Source organism: Hyaena hyaena, unplaced genomic scaffold, assembly GCF_003009895.1.
Source record: "Hyaena hyaena isolate Hyena2069 unplaced genomic scaffold, ASM300989v1 scaffold_137, whole genome shotgun sequence".
NCBI classification, from domain to species: Eukaryota; Metazoa; Chordata; class Mammalia; order Carnivora; family Hyaenidae; genus Hyaena; species Hyaena hyaena.
In genome coordinates this window covers 2,738,146-2,765,940 of record NW_024080769.1, presented here as the reverse complement: position 1 = coordinate 2,765,940, position 27,795 = coordinate 2,738,146, and the positions used below count along the sequence as shown (strand labels likewise).

The following is a 27,795-nucleotide window of genomic DNA, read 5'->3' as shown; positions in this document are numbered from 1 at the left end:
CCATCACCTCCCCACCACCTCCAGAAAAGTCAATGACTCGTTATTCACTCTGTTGAATAACCAAATATTAATTCTTAAGAAGCAAAACATATTTTGAACCATATCTGAATGTGAACCAATATTACTGTAAAAGTTTACTTCGTGTTTATCTAGTTCCTCTGTGCCTCATACCTAATGTATGTAGTATGTATGTATCATAGAAAAAAGTCAATAAATTGGCGAGCCCATCAAGAGTGGTCAGGGTAACAGAAATGTTTACTTTTACAAAAAGAAGTAAAAGAAACCTAATGAACTAGTAACATCAATATTAGTAGTCAACTACTTCATGCTTATTTTAAGGCACTATTTAGGCCAAAAGCACAATTTTTTTGAAGCTAGTTTATCTGAAAGAAAGGAATGGGGGTGGCCTCCAGGAGTCTCTTCATCTCAGCCAACCATACCTATAATCATACCACTGCTCACTGAATCCAAAACACATTTCACTCAGGAAAGAATTCTGATCAGTATTTTTCTATACTCATTTAAAAACTGTTCATTAAGCATCTGCTATCCCCTGGGATCTGTGCTACGAGAGTCAACGGTGAACAATATCAACATAACCCCAGTCCTCAACTAAAGTTACTCTCACCCCCCTTTACTCTCATTCCCAATCACTTCTGCAGACCCAAGAGTCAAACTGCCTGTATCTTCCATGGCACTTTCAAGAGGCCCTTGCCACAGGTAAGCAATTTTAGAGCTTTCTGCCCTGTAAGCAGATTCCGTTGTTATCCAAATCTCTCCCTCAGAACAAAACCCATTTTTATTCAGAAAGCTATAGCACACCCTCCTCTCAGGGTAGGGGAGAGACAAATTTCTGAATCAACCATGGTGCTGCTTATGCCAACTGATTTAAGCATGGGCATGTGAAGAATACTGGTCAAGAAGACCAAATGGGGTGAAAGGTGGAGAGTAGATCTTACAGCAGTTTCTGATAACAAGGTCTCCTCATTCCTGAAGAACTTCTGATTCTCAATCAGGGGCAATATTACGCCCCAATGGGACATTTGACAATGTCTGGAGACATTTTTGGTTGGTGGTGATTGGGAAGTGTTCCCAGCATCTAGAAGGTAGAGTCCAGGGATGCTGCTAAACGTTCAACAATGCACACAACAGTCTCCCACAACAAAAATTATCTGGACCAAAATATCAAGAGCACCGAGGTTGAGAAACCCTGCTAAAGACGACAGACTAGAAGAGACAGTGTCTTCTCTCCTGAAGAATCTGGATGAGACACCTAGAACTGCTATATCAAGCGAGTGTCAGTTTGAGAACAAAGCCAACGCACAAAGGTGAGTTTCAGAGAAACTAGCCTGGAGACCTGACTGTACTATGCCTGGAAATGTCCCAACGCTGGATTTCACATGTGATAAAATTTCTTTATTATTTGAGCCAATAAGTAGGGTTTCTATTACAGACAGAGTATCCTAAATTATAAAATCCATTTGCACTTTAACATTTACCATGAGTTTTTTCATATAGATTACTTCATTGTTATAATATTCTAAAGTATTATAAGGAATTAGAGAAGCAAGAAAATACTTAAGATGGTTATTATTTCTATAGTTATTGACTAGCCGAGAGTAAAGGAAGAAAGATACTAAGGGCTCCCACCACCTGTCAATTTGCAGAACCTATGTAACTAGTACCATCTTAGATATGCACATTACCTCCCTTTGTCTTCAGAATAATCCAATTAAAATTAGCATTCTATCAATGAGGAAACTAAGATGTTCCAAATCCATACAGCTGATAAATGTCTAAGGTAGGACTTGAACTCTGATCTGTCAGATTCCAAACTCCACAGTATTTATGGAAACAATAAGGACATGTAACTCTGACAGACCTAGGCAAAGTTAAAAGAACTAGCAGAGGATCATGTCTAGAAAATGAGCATAAAGGCAAAAGCAAAAAACCTATTCAGTACAGCACAATGGTAAAAAAGGAACTCAAAAGCCACAGGAAAGAAGTATTCCTTTTTTTAGAAATAACTTTATTAATAAATGTTCTTAATAGTGCATAAAATATACAGAAAATTGCAGACATTCACTGAACGTTTTAAAAGTTTATTCAGAGAAAGAACAAGAACATACAGGGGAGGGCCAGAGAGTGGGGGGGGGAGAATTCCAAGCAGGCTCCTCATTGTCCGCAAGGGACCTGATGCAAGTTCAAATTCATGAACCATGAGACCATGACCTGAGCTGAAGTTAGATGCTTAATCAACTGAGCCACCCAGGCACCCCAAAAACTGCAGATATTCACTTAACATTTTGACATGTTCTCTTTTAGTCAAAAAGTATGCATCCATCTTATAAAGTTTTGTACCTTGCTCTCTTGCTTAGGAGCTTCTGTTTCATGAATGATTTCTCCAAGTATCTTTTTATAAGATTTTTTATAGGGGTGCCTGAGTGGCTCAGTCGGTTAAGTGTCTGACTTCGGCTCAGGTCATAATCTCAAGGTTTGTGAGTCAGAGCCCTGTGTTGGGCTCTGTGCAGACAGCTCAGAGCCTGGAGCCTGCTTCAGATTCTGTGTCTCCCTCTCTCTCTGCCCCTCCCTCACTCACACACTGTCTCTCTCTCTCAAAAATAAATAATAAAACATTAAAAAAAATTTTTTTAAAGATTTTTTAGACTATACCCTATTGATATATACCATACCTACTGATGAACTTTTAAGCTAATTCTCATTTTTAATGTTACAAACTCAGCCCAAACACCCCATCTTGATTCATCCAGCTGAAAGATCACCCCCATGTGACCACCTGCAGCAGTGTGGGTACCGTTCATCTAGCACTTGCTCCACAGTACCTACTCTGTTCTGCAGTTATCTGTGTTTTTACTCTAACTCCTCAAGGACAATGTAAGCAAATGGAGCACAGAACTATGTTGTTCAGACCTGTCACCCAATTCTATGCTCTGTCCACCATAAATATACAAATCTCTGCTGAAAACAGCCATCTCAAAAAAAACAAAAAACACCCCATACAAGCAACAAAAGTTAAGAGTCTAAAGAGGTCACTAAAGAAAAGACAACTTGAGATTAACTATGAGAAAGAATGGGAGCTATCAAATCTTTGCGTGACTGAAAAGACAGGAAGATGAAGTTGTCAGCAACAATAAAGAGGGGGTATGATAAGGCAAGGGCTTCAGAGGAAAGGAGTTCAGTCATGCCCAGTATGAACCGACAATGAACTATCCGAATCTATCACAATGACAGATGAAGAGAAGCAATTAATCAGTTTGAGAGAAGACAGGGCAAAAGCAGCAAAATAGGAAGCCATTTTTGGCTCAGCCTTAAGTTTCTATAAACACCACTTGCAATCAAACCAGAGTGTGTCTTTAGAAAGTATTAAGTATCTCCTCACACTCCCTCTGAATACAGACCTTACATTCACTCATTTGACAAATATACACTAAGGACCAGCTATGTTCCAAACACTGTTAGGAAAGTAGAGAGCAAAAAAGATTTCCAAGAGGAAATACTGACATCATAGGTCAGCAAGAAAAAGATAAGAGATTATAAAGTAAATGAAAAGCAAGCCAATATGCTTGGTTGTCTCTGATTCTTCCTTTTCCTCATACTTTAATACAAATATTAGGAAGTCCTGGGTGAATAAGCGGTCTCAATACTTGGCTTCTTCAGCCCAAGGGCCTGGCTCTATATTTAAAATGTACTGTGGCAAATAATTAAAATGTGTTCATTTGAAATATAACATATGTAAAACTAAGCAGCACAGCTGTTGTTCAGAATTTAAGATAATAAAATATTTGGGGGAAATAAATAAAAAATAAAAAAATAAAATGGCCTTTGACCACTAGGAGAGAAAAGCGCTTCCCTTGGAAAAGATAAACAGCGCTTCACAGATTTCTTTACCTTTCAATTACAAGGGCCAAGTATGTGTTAAGACTAGAGGCTGGCCGCCTTCCTGTGCCATTTTGCTGCCCGCCTTTGGCACAAAAGCCCTTTGGCCAGGATAACATACAACAAACCCATTGTTGTGTAACCCTCAGCGCCACTTATTTATTGGGTTTTGTCACACACATATTGTAAAGGGGAACTTTGTCCTGCATTTAGCACGCTAAAGGGCACCTGAAGGTCAAACTGCAAATGTTTTCATGTCAGTTTCAACGGGCTTCATGAGGAGACAACTGAGAGCATCTGGAATCTTCTTTTCAACTCCCCCAAATTCCAGGCTTTGGTAATAATTCAACTTCTTGGACACCAGGGTACATCCAAGGAGGTTAAGAAGTCACAGTAGGACCTCAGATGGTGGGATCACTGGTAAAAGGAACAGACCTATACCCTTAACCAGTCTCCAGTGGTTTCCCTCTGCTTCCCAGGACTAATATTCCATTCATCTACGACAAATATGGAGCCTGTTTGGGATATCCTCTCTCTCCCTCTTTCTCTCTCTCGCACGTGCTCTCACACACACACACTTCCACTCTCTCTCTCTAAAAAAAAAAAATATAATTAATTAACTTAGGGGTGCCTGGATGGCTCAGCTGGTTGAGCGTCTGACTCTTGATTTTGGCTCAGGTCATGGTCTCATGGTTTGTGAGATGGAGTCCCACGTCAGGCTCTTGGCTGGCAGCACAGGGCCTGCTTGGGATTCTCCCCCTTGCCACTTGCATGTGCGCTCGCTCACTCTTGCTCTCTCTCTCTCAAAATAAATAAACCTTAAAATAAATAAATAAATAAAATAAAATCTGCTTGTGCTAAATCTCTCATGAATGTTGGATTAGGTAACTATAACCAACAAATCCCTCAACAGCTCATCACTAACCTTGAGAGAATACTTAAAAACCAGAACTGAAGAGAGATTATATTCCTATACTTTATCAATCTACTAGTTTCAACATCAATAAACATATATCAGGAAAATTTTTATTTCTATATCTCTAATGCAAAAAACACTTAATCTCCATTTCTTCAATCATCAATGAGAAAAACAATGATAATCTACGTTACAACTGAAGTGGGAAGAAACAATCTATTTTCTTGGAATCCTTAAAATGCTCTGGCAGACCTTTCTTCATCTTACAGGGTTCACTAAACAGATAAATAAATGAAACTCTGGGGCACCTGGGTGGCTCAGTCAGTTAAGCAACTGACTTCGGCTCAGGTCATGATCTCACGGTTCAAGAGTTCAAGCCCAGCATGGGGCTTCTGTGCTCACAGCTCAGAGCCTGGAGCCTTCTCCTGATTCTGTGTCTCCCTCTCTCTCTGCCCCTCCCCTGCTTACGCTGTCTCTCTCTGTCTCTCAAAACTAAACATTAAAAAAATAATAATAATAAATAAATAAATGCAAGTCTACCTATCATAAACCAATTCTGAGCCACATCTCATCATCAAATTCTCAGGTCACAGACATTTTCCACACAAATCTGGATTCAAAAGAAGTTCTCTGAAAGAGAATAACTTTTTTTTTTTTTTTTTCGCCGTGATCCCTTCACCTTATTTAAGTGCACTTAATAATCTAGCAACAGACTAAACACCAAAAATAGAAGTATCATCTACCAGGGGATACTTTTTGAAAGCGACCCAACTTTTTTTACCAGGGTGACTTGTTAAAGAACAAATAAATTACTTGTTTGATGTTAACTGCACATTTTCAAGGGAGTTGCTATAATTGTTGGTAATGGGAAAAAAATTCAACAGTTTTACCATAACATGCAGCAATCATACTCTTAGGTATTTACCCAACTGAAAACTTATGCTCACATAAAACCTGCACACAAATGTTTCTAGCAAGTTTTGTTCATAGTCATCAAAAGATGGAATCAGCCAAAATGCCCTTCAACAGATAAATGGATAGACAAACTTTGATACATCCATACAGTGAAATATATTACTCAGCAATAAAAGGAAATGGGCTATCAAGCCACAAAGACATGAATCTTTTGTTTTGTTTTTTTTGTTTGTTTGTTTTTAGTTTGAAGGAGAGAGAGTAGGAGTGGGAGAGTGGGTCAGAGGGATAGAAGTCTTAAGCAGGCTCCATGCCCAATTCAGAAACCAACGCAGGGCTCCATCCCACAACTCTGGCATCATGACCTAAGCCAAAATTGAGAGTCGGCACTCAACTGACTGAGGCACCCTGGCACCCCAGCATGAGTGAATCTTAAATGTGCATTGTTAAGTGAAAGAAGTCTGTCTCCAAAGGCTACATACTGTGTGATTTTAATTATGTCGTATTCTGGAAAAGGCGAAACCTACAAAGATGGTAAAAAGATCAGTTGCTTAGGTAGGGGAGAGGTCATGGAGGAAAAGTCAGAAAGACTAAATTGGTGAAACAAGGCATTCTGTATAATACTGTAATAATGGATACAAGGCACTGCATGTTAAAACTCAGAACTTTAGAGCACAAAGAATAAGCCTTAATATATGCAAATTTTTAAAAATTCATTGAGGAGGCGGGAGGATCCCAGGATGGAAGGCAGAATGTGACAAAACAATCTGTTACAAATGTATAAAACAAGTCAACGAAGGGAATGTGAGTACAGGTTAGTAATTCTGATTGGGCTATACCTGTACACTGGAACTGAATGATTTAAGCCCATGGATGGTAAATGGTAGGAGACCAGTCTTTTATTGTTAGAGTAAGAGGTGACAGATAAGAAAAAGAGGTGGCTAGAGTGAGGCAGGTGGTAATGGATTCGAGCTGGAGACATCAGTATGAACTCATGCTTAGCTTCATATAGTACAGAAGGTTACATGTAAAAATAGTAAGAGATATGTGTATATACCAATGAGCATGGCTCAAAGTCAACATCAAGTCATAAACCATGTTGACAGTACATACCCTTGATATGAAGTGATGAAAATAACTTTTATCACTGTAGTCTTCCACCCTAAACACATAACCCCAATCTGATCACAAGTGAAACATCGAATCCTAATTGAGAATATTCTACAGAATACCTGAATGATACTCTTCAAAATAGTCTAGGTCACCAAAACTAATGAAAGTCTGAGAAATTGTCAGATGCAAGAAGAGACATGACTATTAAATGTAATGTAGTATGCTGGACAAGAGTCTGTAACAAGAACATTAGATAAATACTAAGGTAATCTGAAGACGCTACTTAATAATAATATATCAACACTAGTTCATTAACTGTTAACAAAATTTACCTTGGTAATGTAGGATGTTAATAATAAGAGAAAAAAATACTAGGAAAAATGTGCTAATGAAGGTTACTCCAAGCACATGAGATTATAAACTGCTTGACTGTCTAAACCTTTTTTAAAAAAATTTTTTAAATAGTTTATTTATTTTTGAGACAGAGAGAGACAGAACATGAGCAGGGGAGAGGCAGAGAGAGGGAGACACAGAATCCAAAACAGGCTCCAGGCTCTGAGCTGCCAGCACAGAACCTGATGTGGGGCTCAAACCCACGAACCTCAAGATCATGACCTGAGCCGAAGTTGGACGCTCAACCAACTAAGCCACCCAGGCGCCCCATTGACCTCTGAACTTTAAACAAACAAGTCAGTGTCTTCAGTAAAGAAAAAAGGGCTTAAGTGAGAATAAAGCAAAGCAGAGAGGGTTAAAATCTAAATGGAAATAGTAAATTTCCTATCCAAGCCATTCTTTAGTTTTTCAAAAGATATGGAAGTAACAATTCAATTTTAGTCTCAGGTTTTCAACCCCTGTCAATTCAGTTACTTAAAATGAAGGAATGGGTCTTGAAATACATTTTTTTTAAGTTCCAAAATTTCACGAGATCATTCATGAAATCAGGGCATTTTCAAAACTTAAAAATGTTGGCCCCTAACCCAGATGTCACACAGATTCTGGTGAATCTGTTATTATTCACTTTTATAGCATTATTCTAGTGACTGTGTTAAAAAGCATACCACATTCTAGTGAATTAATTACGGTTCCATAGTGAGTGAATGGCATTCAATGATTTGTTATTGCCAAACACAACTGGGCAGTCAACATACACCAGTGCATATTCTCCTTTATGTATTAGCAAGGACAGTAAATACAGCAAATTTAAAACTGCAGTCTGTTGGAAGGGGCACCTGGGTGGCTCAGTGGGTGAACCATCTGATTTCAGCTTAGGTCATGATCTCACAGTTCATAGGTTCAAGCCCCATGTTGGGCTCCGCACTGGCAGTGAAGAGGCTGCTTGGGATTCTCACTCTTGCCTCTCCCTCTCCCTCTCCCTCTCCCTCTGTGCCCCTCCCCCACTCACACTTTTTTCTCTCAAATAAACAAAAAATAAACTTAAAAAAAAAAAACAAACCCAACTATAGTCTGTCAGTAATGTCCGATCACAAAGATGCGTAAGCCAGTCCCTTCCTCTCCTCTGAGGATGGGAACCAAATCGCAAGTTATCCAAGAATCTCCTAGAAGAGCCAAGTATAGGCTCAACTCAGACGTCACCACCACCACCTGTTACCAGATTGAAGACAATAATCACTTTCATCTGTGTGAACTCCAGGCAGGTTACTGACTTTTCCTGAAGGAAGTTAAGTGGGGGGGGGGTAGGAAGCTGAGTCTCTAACAGTTTATTTTCTTTCCCTTAATCTCCTGATGGAGTAGATCTACATAAGAGAATCATGCTGTGTTTTTGTGAAGTTCTATCAGCATCCCTTTTCACTAGGGTAACAAAGAATGTGTTTAAACAACAGCAGTGGATAAAAGCTTACAGACCTGAAACACAAGGTTAAAAAGAAATATCAACTTGATCCAACTTACAAGAATTGTGCCGACGACGGAAACTTTTGGACTGACTCAAGGATTCCGTGTGCCTGTCCACATAGCTCTTTGAGCACTGTTGCTGCTGGGGGGAAACGGCAACATCTTGGCTCTTCACATCTGTCCTCTTAGGGATATTCTGAGGGGCACTGCTGGAAGAGGTTGGTTTCTTCACCAGCTTGCCTGTGCCATTCTGACTGATACCCACTTGGTATCCAACACCAGAGGCGCCTAATTCTGTCTGATGAAGATCTCCAAAATGTTGGTTTTCTCCAGGACCTGGTATCTCCAGAATTTTTAATTCTGTAATGTCACCTGCCCTGAAATAAACAAAAGAGTCCAAGTCTCAAAACTGTAAGAGTGTCACACCCATGTTCATAGCAGCATTCTTCCCAAGAGCCAAAGGGTGGAACCCAAGTGTCTCCTGTAAGATGAAGGGATAAACAAAATATGGCATACATAGGCTTACAGTGAAGTATTCACTAGGCCTTTAAATTTTTTTTTAATGTTTATTTTTTGAGAGAGAGGGAGACAGAGCATCAGCAGGGGAGGGGTAGAGGTGCAGAGAGAGACGGAGACATAGAATCTGAAGCAGGCTCTGGACTCTGAGCTGTTAGCACAGAGCCCAACGCGGGGCTTGAACTCACAGAGCACAAGATCATGACCTGAGCTGAAGTCAGACACTTAACCGACTGAGCCACCCAGGCGCCCCACTAGGCGTTTAAAAGGAGGGAAATTGTGACACATAGTACACCATGGATGAACCTTGAAGACAGTATGCTAAGTAAAATAAACTATCACAAAAAGACAATTATTAAATGATTCCCACTTTATAAGAGGTACCTACAATAGTCTCATTCACAGAGAAAGAAGGTAAAAATTGGTTACCAGGGCTAGAGGAAAATGAGATTGGAGAGTTAAGTGTTTACAAGGTATGAAGTTTCACTGTGGGATGATGGAAAAGTTCTGGAGATGGATAGCAGTGACAGGAGGTAAAGCTGTGGAGGAAATGGGGGCCAGATCATACTCATGTTACATTTTTCTGGGGACTGTAGGGAAGGTGGAAAAGCTAGCGGAAAGAACACAGAGTTAGGAGATTGGGCAAGAAATAAGAGGGAACGAACTGGGCAAGTGACAATGCAAATGGAGAGGGGAGGATGAAACCAAGAGACATCTGGACTCCATAGGGTTTGGTGACTAACTGAGCATGTGGATCAAAGAGAAAGAAGAATTTACAATGATTCCTAAGTTTCTAACTCAGAAAAGTATAATTAGTTTACCGATTGAGGATAGACCTTTGAAAGAAGAAACCTACAGATAACATAATGAGTTCAGCTTTGAAAATCTTAAATTTAAGATATTTTGTGGGAGCGGGGCACCTGGGTGGCTCAGTCGGTTAAGTGTCCGACTTCAGCTCAGGTCACAATCTCACAATTCATGGGTTCAAGCCACATGTTGAGCTCCATGGTGGCAGCATTAATTTTCTTTCTCTCTCCCTCTCTCTCTACCCCTCCCCCACTCACACTTTCTCTCTCAAAATAAATACATTAAAAAAAAAAGACAGGATATGTGAACAAATTTCACATATTCATTAAAAATATATCTATATTTTGTGGGAGGGGTGCCTGGCTGGTTTAATCGAAAGAGCATCCAACTCTTGATCTCAGGGTCGAGCTCTTAGCTAGGTGTAAAAACAAAAAGATATTTTGTGGGATATCCACCTGGAAATGACTAATAGACAAAATAAGTGTCTGGAGTTCAGATAATGGGTTTATATTAAAGGTTTGGGGTCTCATTAATGTGTAAGAAGATACACATGAAGTGGTCGAGATTACAGACTAAGAAAAGAATCAAAGATAGAACTCTGAATAAATCAGTCTTAAAAAGTGAGTAGAACAGGGGCGCCTGGGAGGCTTAGTCAGTTAAGCATCCAACTTCAGCTCCAGTCATAATCTCAGTTAGTGAGTTCAAGCTCCACTTAAAGAAAGCCCACTTTGGAGCCTCTGCCTCCTCTCTCTGCCCCTCGCCCGCTCGCCTACTCACTCTCAAAAATAAACAAACATGAAAAAAAAGAAGAAGAAGAATGTGGTGTCAGGGATGTAAAGGAATGGAGGAATACATGCAAAGAAAACTCAAAGGAGTGACAGAGGAACTAAATGAGGGCACTTCAACAGTTTGAGTAAGGTTAGAATGAAGACACTGCTGCAGAATTTGGCAATTAGTTAATCTGTAATATTGAACTAGCAAGAGCTAGTTCAGCAAGAGGTAAAATTAGAAAAAAGACAATGGTGGAGAGAAGAAGGACTAGAGAATGAGGCCACAAAGAGAATGAAAACAGACTATTTTGCTCTGAAAAGAACCGCGGGTATGAAGAAAAAGGAAAGGACAGGGCAATACCTAATGGCACATGCCAGCTGGGGGTGGACATGGGTGTTAGAGGGTGGGAATTGTGAGGGAAGGCTGGGAAAATGCTGGGATGCAGAGAGGAGAAAGACAGTATAAAGGCTGATAATGAAGACACAAAAGAGATGGAATAGGGTGTCAGAGGAGACAGAAAAGGATAGTATGTAAAGCGTACAGGACAAGGGTAGCCCTGAATACACAGGACATGTCTTCTATTGACTTAGAGGGAGTTAGAAATAAGAATGGCTACTCCTACAGGAAACACTATGTGAAGGTACTTTTCAGAGAGTCAAGGAAGCTCTCGTCTGACCACGCTGTTGATGCTCTAACCTAAGAAAGGGAGACTGTATGAAAAACTGGTGGAAAGAGGGATGTGAAGATAATAAGTGAACTTGCAGACAACAACTTGAGATCCATAGACAAACACTACGAAAAATACATACCGGGGACACCTGGATGGCTCAGTCAGTTAAGCATCTGACTCGGGTTTTGGCTCAGGTCGTGATCTCGTAATTCATGAGGTCGAGCACTGTGTTGGGCTCTGCGTTGACACCTTGAACCTACTTGGGATTCTCTCTTCCCTTCTCTCTCTGCCCCTCCCCTACTCATGCTGTTCTCACACACTTTCTTTCAAAATAAATAAACATTAAAAAAAAAAAAAGAAAGTAAAATATATTCCTGTAACTAAGGACTTCAGCTACTAGAAACTGTGCTTCTGGAGATAAATTATAATACAAATCTATAAAGAGAGATACATTTAGGTGGTGGGGGGAGGATCAATAAAGGCCTTAGATATAAGAAAACACAAATAATAAAAATCTGAGAAAGAAAATAGATTATTCTGAATTTGACCCATTTAAATAAGATAATATTGACAGAGACAAGAAAAATGTCTGACAAACCCCAATTCACTGGCTAAAAGCTAATTACGACACAACACAAACTCTATGCTGAAATGGCAGCTAGACTAGAAGAGTTAAGACTGCAAAATCCCACCTGACAAGACTCTCTTCAAAAGCAGCCCTATACAAGAGAACACTGGCAATCAGAGCTAGATTCAAGCTCCACAGACCACGAGGCCAGATTTGAAGAAATCAATCAGGGCACTCACCTGAAGGTAACTTCTGGCACGAGGCACTTCACTCCATTGTGGAAAGGCCGGGTGAGAGAAATGGTCTGGCTGACCTGATCCACTGCTGACACTCTTCCCTGATAGACCCCCAAGCTATCTCCACAGTTGATGGACACAATACTGCCCAGCCAATCCGTAGCCATGTTGCTGGTATATGACCACTGTAGAAAGAAGGAGTCACACAAATCTTGAGAAACAATTTAATTTTAATTAAATTCACCAGATATTATGTCAGGCTCTGACCCAGGTGTTGCTTAATAATACATATCTGGGGGCGCCTGAGTGGCTCAGTTGGTTAAGCATCTGACTTCAGCTCAGGTCATGATCTTACAGTCTGTGAGTTCAAGCCCCGCATCAGGCTCTGTGCTGTCAGCTCAGAGCCTGGAACCTCTTGGGATTCTGTGTCTCCCTCTCTCTCTGGCCCTTCCCCACACATGCTCTGTCTCTGTCTCAAAACTGAATAAATGTTAAAAAAAAAAATTTTAAATAATACATATTCTGTCACATCCTTAATTGAAGTAATAAAGTACTCAGCCATAAAAAAAGAATGAAATCTTGCCATTTGCAACAACATGGATGGAGCTAAAATGTATAATGCTAAGCAAAATAAGCCTGTCAGAGAAAGACAAATACCTTATGATTTCAATCACATGTGGAATTTAAGAAATAAAACAAGCAAAAGGGGAAAAAGAGAGACAAGTCAAAAAACAGACACTACAGATGTGTGTTTATATATATATATAAATATAACATACACACACACACATATATATATGAGTATTACGCAGCAATCAAAAAGAATGAAATCCTGCCATTTGCAAATACATGGATGGAACTAGAGGGTATTATGCTAAGTGAAATTAGAGAAAGACAAATATCATATGACTTCACTCATATGTGGAATTTAAGATACAAAACAGATGAACATAAAGGAAGGGAAGCAAAAATAATATTAAAACAGGAAAGGGAAAAAAAAATAAGAGACTCTTAAATATAGAGAATAAACAGAGGGTTGCTGGAGGGATTGTGGGAGGGGGATGGGCTAAATGGGTAAGAGGCATTAAGGAAGACGCTAGGATGAGCACTGGGTGTTATATGTAGGGGATGAATCACTACAATCTCCTCCTGAAATCACTGTTGCACTATATGCTAACTAACTTGGATGTAAATTAAAAAAATAAAATATATATAAGCAAGAAGTAAAATAAAATAAAACAGACTCAACTATAGAGAATAAACAGATGGTCACCAGAGTGGAGGTGGGTGGGGGGACTGGTGAAATAGGTGAAGGGATTAAGAGTACAACTCATCTTGATATGCACTGAGTAATATATAGAATTGATGAGTCACTATACTGTACACCTGAAACTAATATAACACTGTAAGTATATTGGAATTCATTTTTTGTTATATTAATGAATAAGCAATATAATTTAATGTATATAAAAATTTTATACTTGCTTTAAAGAATAGTAAAGATAATATTTACCTAGACATCAAATCACACAAACTATAACCTTTTTAAATCAATTTTGACAGGAAAATGGAAGGCATCAATCTACCCAATTTCAAGGCTTATTATATATATGGGTATAGTAATCAAAATGATATGGTAGTGGTGGGAGGATATATAAATCAATGGAATACAATAGAAAACCCAGAAAGAGATACACACAAATATGCCCTGAAATGATTCTGACAAAACACAAAAGTAATTCAACCAAGATAACATGGTTTTTACAAATGGTGCTGGAGCAAATGGATATCCATCAGTAAAAACTAAACCCCGACCTAAGTTTCATAATGTACACATTTATTAAAAATTATAGACTTAAATGTAAAATGTCAAACTATAAAACTTTTAGGGAAAACACAGTGGGAAAAAGACAAGGAACTAGTATACAGGATATACAAAGAACTCTGAAAACCCAGTAGAGGGGCGCCTGGGTGGCTTAGTCGGTTGAGTGCCCGACTTTCGCTTGGGTCATGATCTCGCGGTTCGTGGGTTCGAGCCCCGCGTCGGGCTCTGTGCTGACTGCCAGCTCAGAGCCTGGAGCCTGTTTCGGTCTGTGACTCCCTCTCTCTCTGACCCTCCCCTGCTCACGCTGTCTCTCTCTCTCTCCTAGAAATAAAAATAAATAAATAAAAATAAAAATTAAAAAAAAACCCAGTAGAAAAAAAATACAGCAAAAATTAGCAAAAGACATTTCAAAATAGAAGATATACAGACAGCAAACAAGCACATGAAACGATGTTCAACAGTTCAACGTCATTAACCATTAGGGAAATACAAATTAAAACTACCATGAAAGATCACCACACACCAACCAGAATGGCTATGATAAAAAATAGTGACAATAGCCAAGTCCTGGAAAGGATGTGGAAAAAACTGGATTCCTCATACATTGCTGATGGGAATATTAAATGGTTTGGCCGTTCTGGTAAACAATTTGGCCATCTATATAAAAAAGTATAAACATGCAACTATTACATGACTCAGCAATTGTACGACTGGTCATTTATCCCAGAGAAAGTAACACTTAAGTTTACACTAATAGGCCCAAACTAGAAACCAAGATGACAACAGGTGAATGGTTAAACAAACTGTGGTACATGCATACCACAGACAAAATGAAAAATGTTACATTCTGTATGATTCAATTTGTGTTAACATTTCTCAAAAGACAAACTACAGAAATGGAGATGAGTGGTTTTCAGGGTTTAGGGAGGGGCTGAGGCAGGAGGCAAATAAGAGATGGCCATAAAAGCACCACAAAAGGGCTATAAAAAGGAACTCTTGTAGTAATGGAAATGTTCTGTACCTTGACCATATCAATGTCAGTATCTTGGTAGTGATATTGTACTATAGTTTTTGAAACTATTATTACCAATGAGGAAAACCAGGAAAAGGTATATGTAATGTTTCTGTATTATTCCTTACAAGTGCGTAAGAATCTACAGTTATCTCCACTAAAAAGTTTAATTTAAAAAAATCAGGGTCACCTGGGTGGCTCAGTCGCTTAAGCATCTGACTCTTGATTTCACTCAGGTCATGATCTCACACTTGGTGAGATTGAGCCCCATGTTGGGCTCTGCGCTGTCAGCCCAGAAACCTGCTTAGGATTCTCTCTCTCTCTCTCTCTCTCTCTCTCTCTCTCCCCCCCCCCTCTGCCCCTCCCCTGCACTCGCACACACACTTGCTCTCAAAATAAACATTAAAAAAAATAAAACAAAAAAATTTTAAAACATCAGTGTCTTCTACCACATTAAAAAATAAACAAGGAAATCACATGTGATACCAATAAATGCACAAAGTGGTGCCTGGCTGGCTCAGTCAGCAGAGCATACAACTCTTGATCTTGGGGTTGAGTTCAAACCCCACATTGGGTATAGAAATTACTTGAAAGTAAAATCTTTAAGAATAATAATAATAAATGCAGAAAGATAATCAGACAAAATTCAATATCCATTCATGAAATCAAAAAGGGGGGAGTGGAGGCATCTACAAAACAATTACAACAAACATATTAATGGTGAAATAATGAATCCTTTATCCCTAAAGACTGGGACCAAGCAAAGATGTCCACTTCCATTATTTCTAATTCTAATCAATACCATACTGTAGGTCCTACCCACTGCAACAAGAAATAAGAAGCACAAATAGTGGAAAGGAAGAATTAAAAATGTCTTTACTTGTAAACCATATGATTGACTGTATATGTAGAAAACCCTATGGGGCGCCTGGGTGGCTTAGTCGGTTAAGCGTCCGACTTTCGCTTAGGTCATGATCTCGCAGTTCGTGGGTTCGAGCCCCGCGTCGGGGTCTGTGCTGACTGCCAGCTCAAAGCCTGGAGCCTATTTCAGAGTCTGTGTCTCCCTATATCTCTGACCCTCCCCTGCTCACTCTGTCTCTCTCTCTCTCTCCTAGAAATAAATAAAAAATTAAAAAAAAAAAAAAAAGAAAACCCTAAGAAATGTACCAAATAAAAAAATCCTACTAGAACTAATAAATTAATTTAGCAAGGTCACAGGATACATGCTCAATTTCAAATAAACTGTACTCTCAGTTTATTTAGCAAAAAACAACTGAAAATGAAATTTTAAAATACTATTTGTAATACTATTAAAAACTATAAACTACTTAGGATAAATCTAATGAAAAATGTGCAGAACTTCTACGATGAAAACTATAAAAGACCACTGAGAAAAATTAAGAGGATCTAAATAAATGGGAGAGATGCACCACCTTCATAAGTCAAAGAGCTCAATGCTGTCAATTCTCCCCAAATACAAAGATTAATAAAAATCCCAGTTAGTCTTTTTGAAGAAACTGAAAAACTGATTCTAAAAGGTATATGGCAATGCAAAAATACTTAGAACAGCCAAAACATTCATGAAAATACAAAACAAGGCTACATGTTTTATATAACCTCATTTCAAGATTTGCTATAAAGCTATAGAAAATCTGTGTGTTGGTGCAAGGCTAAACAAAACAAACAAAATCAATGGAACAGAAAGAGCCCACAAATAGACCCACACTGACTTCCAAGCAAGGTACCAAGATAAATCAATGAAAAAATCCAAGTATTTTTCAATAAATGGGTGCTAGGACTAGACATATAGGAGGAAAAATAACCTTCTATTCCTATCCCATATCAGATATAAAAAATCAACTTGAAACAAACTATCTAAACATAAAAACTAGAACTATTAAAGCTACTAAGAAAACAGAATATCTTAGTGACCTTAGGGGAGAAAAAACTTTCTTAGACAAAACACAAATAGGTACTAATCATAAAAGAAAAAAAATCTGATGAATTAGATTTCATCAAAATGTAAAAGTTCTGGGGCACCTGGGTGGCTTAGTCGGTTAAGCGTCCGACTTTCGCTTAGGTCATGATCTCGCAGTTCGTGGGTTCGAGCCCCGCGTCGGGCTGTGTGCTGACTGCCAGCTCAGAGCCTGGAGCCTGTTTTAGTCTGTGACTCCCTCTCTCTCTGACCCTCCCCTGCTCACGCTGTCTCTCTCTCTCCCTCTCTCTCTCTCAGAAATAAATAAAACATTAAAAAAAAATTTTAAAAAAAATGTAAAAGTTCTAATTATCAAAGGTCACCATAAGGAATACAAATTGGAAGAGAAGCAGAAAAAAAAGTTCAGTGAGACTAACAGGGAGGCAACTAGAGCAGAGCATCTGAGAACTGATGGTAAATTTTAACAGGCAGATCGATGGAGATGGAAAGTAGTTGACGAATTAAGACTTATACAGGTGGTGGTTTGAATCTAATGATAGTTTAACAGAAAGGAAGGGAAAAAAACTGCTAAGAAAATAAAAGGTGAGTGGAACACACATAATCCCACAGCCTTTAAGCACATACCATCACATTATGCAACAATAGCAGCAGCATTTAGTGCACGCTTAGCACATCTCAGCCAAAACTTTAGGGGCATTCTTCCCTTCAATCCTCATGACAATTCTATGGCATAGCTACTTTACTAACCCATTTTATTTTTTAAAAGAGCTTTTTATTTTATTTTTTTAATGTTTTATTTATTTCTGAGAGAGAGAGAGAGACAAGTGTGAACAAGGGAGGGTCAGAGAGAGAGGAAGATACAGAATCTGAAACAGGCTCCAGTCTGAGCTAGCTGTCAGCACAGAATCCGACGCGGGGCTCAAACCCACGAACCGTGAGATCATGACCTCAGCCGAAGTCGGACGCTTAATTGACTGAGCCACCCAGGCACCCCAAAAGAGCTTTTTAAAAAATGTGTATTTATTTGGGGCGCCTGGGTGGCTTAGTCGGTTAAGCGTCTGACTTTCGCTTAGGTCATGATCTCACGGTTCGTGGGTTCGAGCCCCGCGTCGGGCTCTGTGCTGACTGCCAGCTCAGAGCCTGGAGCCTGTTTCAGTCTGTGACTCCCTCTCTCTCTGGCCCTCCCCTGCTCACGCTGTCTCTCTCTCTCCTAGAAAAAAATAAAACATTAAAAAAAAAAAAACCTTCAGTACCCCTCATGAACACAGACATGAGAATTCTTAACAAAATATTGGCAAACTAAATTCAGCAACATATAAAAAAATATTATACACCATGACTAAGTGGGGTTCATTCCAGCAACACAAGATTGGTTTGATATTCAAATTCGAGTAATGTAAGACACCAGTGGTAGATATCTTACACATTATCTCAGAGGTTTAAAACAAAAAAGGTTTGGTGGGGGAAAGGGAGAGAGGCAAACCATGAGAGACTCTTGAATGCTGACAAAAACTGAGGACTGATGGATGTGGGGGGGGAGGGGGGGATGGGCATGGAGGAGGACACTTGTGGGGATGAGCACTGAGTGTTATGTGGAAACTAATTTGACAATAAACTATTTGTTAAAGAAAAAAAAAAGGTTATTTGTATATTTTAAAAACATCAGGGGTGCCTGGCTGGCTCAGTCAGTGGAGCATGCAGCTCTTGATCTCAGAGTCTTAAGTTCAAGCCCTACACAGGGTGTGGAGCCCACTTAGAAAAAAGAATAAAATAAAAACATCAAATTGCATATTTAGATAACTTTGTATGGATTTTTTAGAAGTTAGTATATACACGTCAAAACTTAGCATCCTAAGTTATTCAAACTACTGAAATTTACGATGAGCAATTTCAGATGCCAACTTAAATGTATAAGAGATACACAGACTTTCTAATGTTTTGGACCCTAAAAAATGTTTTAAGACCCTGAGTAACAAGGGAAAAAGAATCATTCATGTCAAAGCAACCCAGACAACCAATAAAAAATTACTTCAGACAGGCAATAAAAAATTACTTTTGAAAATGCGACTTTTAATTTGTATCCCCAAATTAATTTAGAGTACCCAGAAGACATGAACCTTATATTCCAGCGGCAAGCCAACCAGCGCTAGGGTCAATCTTCCTTTCTTGTCCTGGATTCTACATTCTCCTAATGCAATCTACCACCAGTCACACGAGTCCTTCTCACAACCTAGCCACACCACTGATTCAGACGACTGAAACTCCATTTTTTATCACATGAACCCCTTCTAAGTTAAATCTACCTTCATTAACTGGTATAACTGCATTTTTTTTTAACCTAACTGAAATTTCTCACATTTGTATGACCCTTCCATTTCATTAAACTGCACTGGGCAAATCTTGAGATTAATCAGATGATATTTTCTCCCTTCACTTCAAAAAGTTTGCAAAAAAATCTGATAAGCACATCTGCCAGATAAGGCTTTAAATACACACTCTATTTAAAGAAAGTGATATAGGGATGCCTGGGTGGCTTAGTCGGTTAAGCGTCCGACTTTCGCTTAGGTCATGATCTCGCGGTTCGTGGGTTCGAGCCCCGTGTCGGGCTCTGTGCTGACTGCCAGCTCAGAGCCTGGAGCCTGTTTCTGTCTGTGAATCCCTCTCTCTCTGACCCTCCCCTGCTCACTGTCTCACTGTCTCTCTCTCTCTCCTAGAAATAAATAAAATATTAAAAAAAATAAAATAAAATAAAGTGATATAGCCTCAACCACCAGAATCCCAACCCTAAATTGTATCCATAAATCAAACCCCTCCAGACCTAGAGGCTCAAAGTCACGACTCCATCTAATTTTATCACAATCTGGCAAATTCCCCGATCTCATCCACCAGGTGATCATAAAAAAAAGACTTAACAAATGCCTTACTAAAATCCTGAACGCTATTGCTATCTTTCTTTGCGATACCAATTTGAAGTTCCTGTCCTGCAGTTCAGAGTGAATGTATAACTCCAAAAACCTTCCTCTGGCTAGGATACATTTCCACTTTGAATTACAGTTATCTCAGAAGTCACAAATATCTTAAACATTTTCAGTCCAGTGTTTTTCAAATTACAGGTCTTTGGTGGTCAGACCTGTTAGCAGTCAATTAGGGGAATTGCAATCAATTTTTTCTTTTAAGGAAACAGAAAATGTCAAGGGGCATCATAGGTAAAAAGGATAAACTTTTGGGATGTGTGTGGTGTGAAGTCTGAAACACGGTTTGCCAGTCCCACAGCCCAACCCCCACAAGGAAGTTCCACCAAAAATATGTTTAGTAATAAAAAAGTTACGTTACTTGTAACCATCTTTATTGCATATAGAAAAACCTACAGATAGGAATTTTGAACTCCGTACCCTTAATCTACCATTTATTAAAAAAAAAAAAAAAAAGACTAGAATCCATCTGAGGTTTCCAGTTGAAACACTGACCTGCTCAGAGTCATTTATGGTCTGATGGTCTTACTAGACCGATACCTGCCAACGGACCGAAATCAGTTTAGTCTGTGAGTAGGGAAGAGTAGAAAAACCATTCTAGTTCCTCACCCGCAACCACAGGAGAGGATTATTAGGACTCCTCCTAGCTCTGGAACTGGGAGAGTCACTGAAAACCAACTGGCCAACGAGGTGAGGACTATGCCTCGCCCACGCCATAACACCTGAACTACTCAACAAGCCAAATGTTGAGAAGTTCAATCAACAGCACACAAAGCGTACTTAAAGGTGGCACCCGCGCTGTTCCATGCCACCCTACTCCATCGTGCAAAAAGACACTGAGGCATGGAGCAAAGAGTGGGCGAGCTGCAGCGGCCATGAACGAGGCTAAACCAAGAGCCCAGGCCGCTAATGCCTCCCACCTCACACGCTTCCCAGGCTGTTTGGAACCCGGAAGCCCTCAGCTTCCCACCGCAAACCACACACCCCCGAGGCAACCCCCAGGCCCTGGTCCCCCGCTCGCGCCCGCCTCGGTAAAAGTCTACAAGGCCTGGAACCCCCGAAGCCTAAAAGCAAACCCGCCTGGCAACCCCAGAAGCCCCCTCCCGCGAGCGCCCGTACCCCCGCTGCCCTTCCGCTCCCACCTCCACGCAGTCCTCCCGGCGCCTCCTCCGCACACCGCGCCAAGTAGACCCCGCGACACGAGGCGACCCAGAGACCAAGGGGCTTCTCCACACCCACCCCCACAGCCGCGGCCGCCACCGCCGGAAGCGCCCCGCGTCTCCACGCCACTGTCGTGAGGTCACTTCCGGCGCGACGCCTTGGAAAGCGGAGGGTAGGCTGTTGAGGGTCAGGGCGCCCGGGAAATTTAAGAGCCTGGAAGACCGCGGTGTAGGCCCGCGCTGCGTCCTTTCCAGAACGGCGCCTGCCTACTTACGTGAGGTGGAGGCCTGGTTGGAGTTGGGATCCGGCCCTACTTTCCCGCCCAGTTGTGATGAAAAGTTCCAGCTTTCCTTCCAGACCCTTTCGGCTCATCGCGGAAGAAGAACAGAGGACTTTGGGGAGGAAGGGGTAGATCCCGGCCTTTGATCAAGTTATACCTGTGGGAAGCAATTAAGTAGGCCCCCGCAACGGATTAAAGGAAACAAAAATTCCCTTTGTGGTTGAGCTTCAGAGTGTGATCAGCTTCAGCTCTCTGGAGTTCGCGCTAGCCAATCTGTACGTGAGTGCCGCTCCTCCACACACATCCCAGTACTTGGTACATGGTTAAGTGCCACTCTCCTTACGACATTTTAGAGTATTGGTAGTCTTGGTTTTGAAGAAAAGTAGGCGTTTAAGAGCAAGACTGAGTATAGTGAGAAATTTGAGACCTTTAAAGTTTGTAAGGTCCTCTTAAAGCCTGACGCCACGTTTGGGAACTACTGCTTGGGCAAGCAGCATAGAGTAGGGCAGTAGTTCCAAACTTGGCTCTGCAAAATCAATTGAGGAATTTTATAAAGTTTTCTCTCTCCAGGGACTCCCTTCCCCTCTCCCATCGCAGAGATTCAGTTTTAGTAGGTCTGAAGGGGCCTTGACATGTATGTAGATTATTTTAAAGGTTCTTTACAGTCAATTCTTGCACATCCCAGGTTTGGGAGCCATTGCTGTGTGAAACTCAGGGTTGAGTTTTGTTCTAGCTCTACCTTTTGTTTTATATATATCACTTTTTAAAGTGTTTTTTATTTAAGTAATCTGTATACCCAAGATCAAGAGTTGGATGCTCTTCTGACTGAGCCAACAAGACGAGACGCCCCTACCTTTTGTTTTTTTATAACAGCTGTGCAACTTGAGATAAACTGGAGATACTAGCTAACAAAATTGCTATAAAATTAAATGCTGTGCGTCTGAACATGATTAGTATTCCTAAAAAGGTGGTTAATTCTCTTGTGCCTTCTTTTGGTTAGGATTCTATAGTCCACTCGAAATGATCTTTTAAATTCACAGGAGAATCCGTGGTAGTGGCCACTTTTAGGCAACAAGCTTGAACAATGGAAACCTGAGTAAGGTAAATGGGCCCACAGTGACCACAGGGCTGAATGCAACAGGCTCATTAGGGACCCACCTCAAAATAGCCATAGACCCTAGCTGACCAATGGGCTACTTGGAACCAGGCACAGGTACCAAAAAGGGAAAATTCCATTTGTTGCCATACTTCCTCCCCCTCCCTCCCCTTAAACTACAAACCCTCTCCACTGCCTCCTAGCAGGCAGTCTCTCCTTTGCTGTCCTGCCCACTGTTCTCTTGCAGTGTATTCAATAAATGTCTGTCTCCTTTGTTCTGCATTGGGTGAATTCTTTCACCTCCTGAACTACCAGCCTCCACCCAGTCCAGAGGCCCCACATCAGCTTTCCATCATGTGGTTGTTCTTCGCTGCCCTGTCACCTTGCACAGTGCTTGCCTAGAATAGGTGCTAAAATAAGTGTCTGTTGAATGAAAGAAAGAATTGTCCCAAGACCCCCTGCAGAGACTGCCTAGAGCTCAAATGGGGAAGCTTTTAGCAAGATCTGAAGTACCCCTTGGTCAGCTATTAAACTTTGGAAACAAGATCAGCTGCCTTAATTCCACTATTGAATTGTTCTGCTTAGCAAATACAGCGTATTGTTTTTGAACTTTGACCTTATAGAGGGATCAATCACCCCATCTTTTTTTTTTTTTTTACAAATAGTTTATTGTCAAGTTGGTTTCTATATAACACCCAGTGCTCATCCCCGCAAGTGCCCTCCTCCATGCCCATCAATCACCCCATCTTTTAATGCTTTTAAGCATTCTTGAATTTCTCATTCGGCCTAACTGGAGTGGCAGATACATGCAGAATTGTAAAGGGGAACTTTGTTTTCTCTAAACTATGTCTTCATCTTTCTCTAGGGCTGGTTGTCTGAGAACCACAAAGATTCTCCCTGAGAAGGGGATTATTTCCCTTACCTGACCTGAGCACAGAAAAGTTGCTTTCATTGAGTTCTTTCAGAAACCACAGTGGCATTGGGCAAAGGTTGTTTAAAATACACATTCTTTTTTAATGTTTTATTTATTTCTGAGAGAGAGACAGCATGAGCATGGGTGGGTCAGAGAGAGAGGGAGACACAGAATCTGAAGCAGGCTGCAGGGTCTGAGCTAGCTGCCAGCACAGAGCCCGATGCGGGGCTCAAACCCACAAACTGTGAGACCATGACCTGAGCCGAAGTCGGACACTTAACCGATTGAGCCACCCAGGCGCCCCTAAAATACACATTCTTAAGTCTCACTCTCAAGAGAGTCTAATTCACTGACTCTGGGGTAGGATCCAGGAGTCTGTATTTTAAAGGATTTTTTTAAAGATTATTTTCAGAGACAGTGTGTGTGCACTCGAGCCGGGGAGGGGCATAGTAAGAGGGGGAGAGGATCCCAAACAGACTCGGCGCTGTCAGCACTAAGCCCTACACGGGGCTCGATCTCACCAACAGTGAGACCATGACCTGAACCGAGATTTAGAGTGGGGTGCTCAACCCACTGAGCCACCCAGGCTCCCCCAGGAGTCTATTTTAACAAACTCCTCAGGGAGTTTTGATGCTGGGGGCTAAAGGATCATGCTTTTGGAGGCACATACAGTTTTTTGCTTAACGTTAGATACTGAAGCCTCCTAGCACCTCCATTTCCCTCCCCAAGCCTCCGACCACCACCCCAAGCCCAAATCACACAGAAATTGACAAGGTTTACTCCTCCAAAGCTGAACTTAGTTCTTTCCTTTCTCCTTCAAAGCCGAACTTAGCCTTTTTCCTTCGGCTCTGATGGTTCCTGCACTAATGCATATCCGGTTTTACCCAAGAGGTATATTCTCTCATAGAATCCAGAATTGGGGGTGTTCATCAATTATACAATAAATTCAAATTAAAGATTAGCATTTTACATAATTAGGGAAGAGGGGAAGTCCTGCTGTAACGCTATTCCAAACACCTTGTTTTTGCTACAACCACCAGCTATACAAATTAACTCTCCATGTGTTAAACTGAACACTAATTGGGACAAGAAATACCATACACCCGGAATGTGTTGTGGTACAAGAAAGCTCAGAAGCTATCAGACTACTAGGTGTTTGCTAAAAGAATTTGGAACGTAAGAAGCTCCCACTGGTCAAAAGTAGGATAATTTGAGCATCAATAAGAACACTGGGAATTCACCGAATATATTAAAATCTGTGCGTTACTCATGATAACTTTATTTCTCAAGTTTTATATATTTTGAGAGAGAAAGAGAGTGCAAGCAGAGGAGGGGAAGACAGAGAGAGAGAGAGAGAGAATCCCAAGCAGGTTTCCGCACTGTTAGCACAGAGCCCGACACAGGGCTCAAATCCACAAATCATGACATCATGACCTGAGCCAAAATCAAGAGTCGGGCACTGAACCAACTGGTCACCAGGAGCCCCACTAATGATCATTCTAAACAGCTTAATTGGAACCATACTTAGGTTGAAAACAACCTAATGTCCCTCAACTGAGGAATGGATAAACATGCTGTGGTGGATCCATGCAAACAATAAAAATTAACTAATACCTGCAACAATATGAATGAATCTCAAATGCATTATGTTAAGTTAAATCCAGACTCAAAAGGCTATATAATATATAATTCCCCAAGACAACGAAGTAGGGGAAGAGGATGCTAACAGTAAGCATGGGGTTTTCTAGATGTAACATCTAGGCTGAGATTTAAAGAATAAAAAAAGGAATTATTAGGTGAAATAGGAAGGTCATTCCAGTAAAGGGAGGATTGTATAGAAAACCAAGGAAATGTGGGTGAATTAAGGCCCATCCAGGGAAATACAAGTAGCTCAACTTGAATGGAGCACATATGTAAAAGGAGAAAGTGGTGATAGATTGATCTGGAAACGTAAGCAGAGCCAGATTCCGAGGAACCTTCTATGCCCTAAGGAATTTGGATTTATCCTAAGGGCATGTCCTAAGGGAAACAAATGAGGAATTTGAAGCAAGAGAGTATCCTAGTCAGACTTGTATTATGGAATATGGACTTGAATGAAAACTGGTTGGAGTAAGCCCAGATGAGAAATGTTGAGAAGTCATGGTAAGGCACCAGCCAGTGGGGCTGATGAGGCGACCACAAACAGATTATAAAGATGCTTAGAAGACAGATCAACTGCCAGACTTATGGTAAGGCAAAAGATTGTTTGGCAGGACTATTTGCTCAGATATGGAATCGAAGAGGATGAAGAGGTTGTGGGTAGGCAATAATAGAAAAGGGGGGAAAGATAGATGACAAACTCAGGTCTGCATATGTTGAGCCTAAGGTACTGTAGGAGTGGTTAAAATCCTTAGACTCGGGAAATTGGGAACCTTACCCTAGACTCCACACTTTAGATGGTCCACACTCTGGAACTCCTTAAGCCAAACCTTTCTCTGTAGGCTAAGGGGACATGACTACCCAGAGCTCACACACACACAGCCCGTTCAGACCTGCTGAATTTCACATTCCTAGGATTCCCAAATTCCCTTCCAAATGGCCTGAGTCCACTTTCAGGCCATAGATAAGCATCTTCCCCAGGTCATCCTGATGGTGGACCTCGCTGCCATTGTGCAATACGCGTAAGCCCAAGGAGTGGACAAAAATGTGGCTGTTTGGGAAGAGTGTGGATGGAGCCTGGAAATTCAGGCTGGAATGTTCACACATGTGGATCTGAGAAGCCCCTCATAGTGTGGGGTAGAATAGGGGTGTGAAGAAAAGGGAAACAGGTCAGGGAGCTCCATGTGTGTTAGGAGTGGGCCTGGTGTGGGGCATCTGGTAGGAAATTGGAAATGTGGATCCGGAGCTCAGGAGAGATAGAAGAGTCTTGGAAGTCATCCATAACCAGGCGGTACTTAAAGACCCAATAATGAGTGATATGGTCCAGGGATGGCATACAGCAAGGGAATAGTCAAGGGCCAAGGACAGAACTCTGATGAACACCAACATTTAAGGGATACACATAAGGAGAGAATGATTCAAAGGAAATCGAGAAGCTACAACTAGAAATACAAGAGAAAACTCAGCAATGGGTAATGCCAAAGTGACCAGGAAAGGGATAATTTTTTTAAGAGAATTTTAAGAGAATAGTTAACAGTGCTAAATACTGCAAAGAGCTTGAATCATAGAAGACTGAAAATGTCCACTAGATTTAGTAGGTAGGAGGGCCCTGGTTATTTTGACATAGAGGGAGGAGCCAAAAGTCAAATGTCAGAGGATCAGGAGAGAATGTGAGATGAACAAGTGGAAGCAGTGAATGTGGACAATTTCAAGAAATTTGACTATGAAGGTAAGAAATGATACACAGTTAACAGTACTGGCAGCTGGGGGCGCCTGGGTGGCTTAGTCGGTTAAGCGTCCGACTTTCATTTAGGTCATGATCTCGCGGTTCGTGGGTTCGAGCCCCGCGTCAGGCTCTGTGCTGACTGCCAGCTCAGAGCCTGGAGCCTGTTTCGGAGTCTGTGACTCCCTCTCTCTCTGACCCTCCCCTGCTCACGCTGTCTCTCTCTCTCTCTCCTAGAAATAAATAAAACATTAAAAATTAAAAAAAAACAGTACTGGCAGCTGAAAATAATAACCATTCAGTGACAATTTACTACTCACCAAATCCTCTTGAAGACTTTCTAAGTTCTCAAGTTATACCACTAGGTACTGCTGCTTAAAGACAGTTATCTGAACTGGGTAGATCTTACCTGACCAGTAGAGTCAAATTTCTGGAAGCCATTGCAGATTAAGTCAGTGAGCAGCACCCACTTGCCTCTCCCAACATATGTAAGGGAGTTTTAACAAGACTTACTTCTGCCTTATTGTACTGCGGACCACACTAATAGTCTCTAACAAGGGCATCAACCATCAGAGAATTAACTCTTAGCTCAAGAACAGCACAGCACTAATCTGCAGTTTTTGACCTGACAGTATATAGCATGGAGGTCTAGAATGGTAAAGCTGAGGGGTTCCTGGGTGGTTCAGTCAGTTGAAAACCCAACTCTCTTTCTTTTAATGTTTATTTTGTGTTGTTTTATTTATTTTTTGAGAGAGAGAAACAACATGAGCAGAGGAGGGTCAGAGAGAGAGGGAGATACAGAATCCAAAGACAGGCTCTAGGCTCTGAGCTAGCCGTTATCAGAGGCCGACACAGGGCCCGAACCCACGAACTGTGAGATCATGACCTGAGCTAAAGTCGGACACTTAACCAACTGAGCCACCCAGACGCCCCTTTTAATGTGTATTTTTGAGAGAGACAGAGAAAGACACAGAGTGTGATC

General features: G+C 40.9%; 1 protein-coding gene across 2 annotated transcripts in view; it reads right to left on the bottom strand.

Moving 5' to 3' along the window:
* EDC3 (enhancer of mRNA decapping 3) overlaps positions 1 to 21,276 on the bottom strand; it is a 49,158-nt gene extending 27,882 nt beyond the window's left edge. The window contains exons 1-3 of one of the 2 annotated variants that reach the window (XM_039238228.1): positions 21,242 to 21,276; positions 12,261 to 12,442; positions 8,747 to 9,066 (exon numbers count right to left, since the gene is read on the bottom strand). In XM_039238228.1, the coding sequence (XP_039094159.1) occupies positions 8,747 to 9,066; positions 12,261 to 12,424 (484 nt within the window). In that variant the 5' untranslated portion in view covers positions 12,425 to 12,442; positions 21,242 to 21,276. Of the gene's footprint in view, positions 1 to 8,746; positions 9,067 to 12,260; positions 12,443 to 21,144 lie in introns of both variants that reach the window. The other variant, XM_039238227.1, reaches the window with a different exon arrangement.
* Positions 21,277 to 27,795: the final 6,519 nt, after the last annotated feature.